The 3,782-nt window shown below is 29.5% G+C and overlaps 1 protein-coding gene across 1 annotated transcript; it reads left to right on the top strand.

Moving 5' to 3' along the window:
• Positions 1–6: 6 nt before the first annotated feature.
• LOC105460865 (elongation of very long chain fatty acids protein 4-like) lies at positions 7–1,437 on the top strand (the record flags this gene model as incomplete). The annotated part of the gene is made up of 3 exons (XM_011707353.1): positions 7–204; positions 675–977; positions 1,142–1,437. Coding segments are annotated over 3 exons (681 nt in total), but the record flags the coding sequence as incomplete, so codon positions are not given.
• Positions 1,438–3,782: the final 2,345 nt, after the last annotated feature.

Genomic DNA, 3,782 nt, shown 5'->3' with positions numbered 1-3,782 from the left:
GTTCTTTATGCTGGGCCTCGCTACATGAAAAATCGACCGCCATATAAATTGAAAACCTTTATACTAATTTATAACGTAATTCAAATTTTGGCAAACTTATGGTTTGTAAAAGAACATATATCTGCCGGTTGGTTTTCAGAAGTGAGTTTTATATGTGGACGACGTGATGAAGCTCTTGAACACTCTAAAAGTAATGTGATTAAGGTATGTTTTCCCAATATAACAATTATCATAAAGTTTGTTGACAAATTATAATTCATATAGACAAATCATATAGACAAATCATATAGAAAAACAGTATTATTAAATGTGAATTCTATTTCTGACTCGCAATTATATCATTTTTAAATATGCGTTTCAAAAGTTACATTATACCCATTATAATAACCATTGATAAATTTTAATTAGACCAAAAAGAACAATTAATTTAAATATCTAAGTTGTGTGTAATTATAAATATAATTAATTTAAATAAAAAGTTTTTTTTTATAAATAATTTAAATTTAATATATTAAAATATTTGAAAAGATAATTTATTTTACAATTAATCAGTAGCCTTTAATTCTTTTATTAGGTATTGGCTGTCATATCAATATCTATGTACATAGCTGATATTTATTGTTTTAATGATTATAATACTTTACATATCTTGTATAAATATATTTACGTTTCAGCTACTGAATGTAATATGGTGGTTAATTTTACTGAAACTTTTTGATTATGTCGAAACCTGCGTGTTTGTATTGAGAAAGAAACAAAACCAAGTTTCTACTTTGCACGTGTATCATCATGTATCTAATGTGACATTTCTCTGGTATTATTTAAAGTACATTTTGGATGAAAGGGTGACAATTGTTTCATTGGTCAATTGTGGTGTGCACGTAATCATGTACATTTATTATTTTCTCGCTGCATGGAACCCGGAATTCCAACATATGTTATCTCCTATTAAACCATATATAACTAAGTTGCAGATGGCAAGTATAAATATGATATTTTATAATTAAATCGCACGCGTGATGTTATTATAGTTTTTATTTAAAATATATTTTAATATTTTTATTTGATATACCTATTTAAATAATGTGATACATATTTACAGTATTTTATTATTTAATACTTTTTCTATTTGTGAAATTAGGTACAATTTATTATGCTGGTAGGAATCCTAATGCAGTATGTGAATCCTAATTGTGAGGCGCACACACAAAAAAATAAAATAACACCTATCTTTATTGGAAATTTATTTATATTTTTGTACTTATTTTATGATTTTTATAAGAAAAGTTATACTGACTTACCTAAACAGAAAAATAATTAAAAGAAATGATTTTGTTTTTAAGGAAATGCTAGCACGACAGTTGAACTTTCACGAAGTCGTTAAAATAGACTTCTCAATTGTAAACTAAAAATGACAATAATAGTGGTATTTTTAAATCAGTTTCATACAATATTGTTCTGTTACTTAAACATGTACATCTGTCTTCATATTGTCAACGATCTTTTGCAAAATCCGGCACTTACTGCTAAACGCAATGATTCTCTATTTGCCATTCATTATCTTTGATAAGTATGCGTATATACGTAAATTGTAGTTAAGTGAATTTTTTTTTTTCTACGCTTTCTTACAAGGAACTCACACAAAGTGCACAATAGCTGCAGCATAAAGAAAGTTATCCAAGCATCTCTTTGGATCACTTTCCACCCAAAAACTAGACTGGAAATAAAATAAATATAAATAATAAAATAAATTTAATTTTTTTTTAATTTTTCGATGCCTACGACAGGCATTTTATTATTTATATTAATTATATTTCCGGTCTAGTTTTTGGGTGTAAAGTGATCCAAAGAGAGTCAAGATACTTGGATAATTTTCTTTATGCTGCAGCTATTGTGCACTTTGTGTGGGTCCCTTGTTAGTTCAGAAAGCTTAGTATTATTGTATTGTTCATGTAATTCAATCTGCACGATAGTTTTATTTGTACATATGAGATACTGAATTTTTATACTATGGAAATGTCTATGTCTAGTGACAACTGTACGAGCCGAAAAAATGTAATTTTTAATTTTTTTTGTTTTTACTATAAATTTTATTATAGCACATCTATTTTATGTCTACTTCAATTTTGTTAAAGAATTTTCAATTCCATTCAATCAATTTGGAGATACTCACAAAATTGCAGTCGGTAATTTCATCCTGGGATCTGTTTTGCCTACCAAATGCGATTATTTTTTAAACAAATATTTCTCTGACTGCCTTTAAAAATTTTTCAATCTTTTTCCACAATTAAAGTGTAAACGATAATGTAGTCCAAACCGGTTGACTTTATGCCAAAGACGAATAAAAGTTGGAAAATTACAATTTTGTTTTCGGCTTCTCGCGCCGATTGCTAACAATATTTGATTTGTGTAAAAGTTTTACACTATGTACATATGAAACAATCTTGATTTGGACTAGGGATTACATGAAGAAACAGTACTGTGCTTTTAGAAATGAGCTAGAAATTTTAATGTAATTAAAAAATTATGTATTTAAAAAATTTGTTACGAAATTTGTATGCGTGCGATATTGATGTGGCCGTAAACATGTACATACAAACTATTACAACAATATCGCACTTTAGGATCCCTTTACGGCGATGCCGAACACAGGCCTGTTTTATTGATTGTATGCGATTATTTACGGATCTTCCGATCTTTTTACATATTGATTTCACAGATTTATAAATCCTTCTCCAGAATTAAAATGCAGTTGACAATAACAGAATACGACTACTACATTTCGATACAAAAAACGAAAAAAATTAAAATTTTATCGGCTTCTGTAGTCAACTCGTGACACTGTGTGCTGCGTATAAAAGTTTTAGAATTTGTATATATGCAACAAATAGCATTCGCAGGATTACGTGAAAGAATAGTACTGTGCTTTACTGATGAGCCTAGATACTTTCTTCTTTTTCTTCTGCTCTGTCCTCCTAGAACATCGAAATTCAAAAGTATGAGCTGCTCTTTATCAATTGCTTTTCTAAATAAAGACGTTGTACTCTGAATCAGACGGGGTCGTAAGTTGTTTTAGATTTTTGAGCCATGATATTTTGCATCTATTTGGACTACGTTCCTCTCGATCTTTCCCTCAACAATGATCTGTAATATTGTAGTTAATATTTCTTATTTCTTATAACACATCCGAAATACTCCAACTTCCTTCTTTTGATGGATTTTAAAACTTCTGTTTGTTTACTCACTGTAATGTCGCCTTATTGATCGCTTTGGCAGTTCAAGTATCTTTGATATTCTGTAGTAGATTTATATCTTAAGTGTCTGAATTCTTTTACACGTGGTGCCAGTTACTGTCCAAGTCTCTATGCCATAAAACGGTATGCTAAATTCATAATCTCAAGGAAATCTTCAAGTATCTGCTAATGAACATTTTTTCTGCATTTTTTTGAAAGAGTTTCTATCCTACTCTATTCTACCCCTATTCTCCAGTGTCATATCCCAGTTGTCTGAAACCCATTCTCTGAGATACTTGTAGGATATTAAGGTATCGAGACTCTCAAATATCTATATTCTCCACTCTTAGGTTATCAGAGATGTGTATGGGATTCTTGTTTATTACCATTCATTTCGATTATTTAGCGTTTAGTTGCAGATTTATTAATTTGCTTTGCTCTGCTACTAAGCTTGAAAGCACTTCCAGATCCTTTAGACTTGTGGCCAGTAACATAGTGTCATCTACATACCTTAGATTGTTTATGGTGACGCTGTTTATTATAACATCT

This window comes from Wasmannia auropunctata, unplaced genomic scaffold (assembly GCF_000956235.1).
Source record: "Wasmannia auropunctata unplaced genomic scaffold, wasmannia.A_1.0 LD314204.1, whole genome shotgun sequence".
Taxonomy (NCBI): domain Eukaryota; kingdom Metazoa; phylum Arthropoda; class Insecta; order Hymenoptera; family Formicidae; genus Wasmannia; species Wasmannia auropunctata.
Note: the sequence above shows the minus strand (reverse complement) of the source record. Positions and strands in the feature narration are given on the sequence as shown.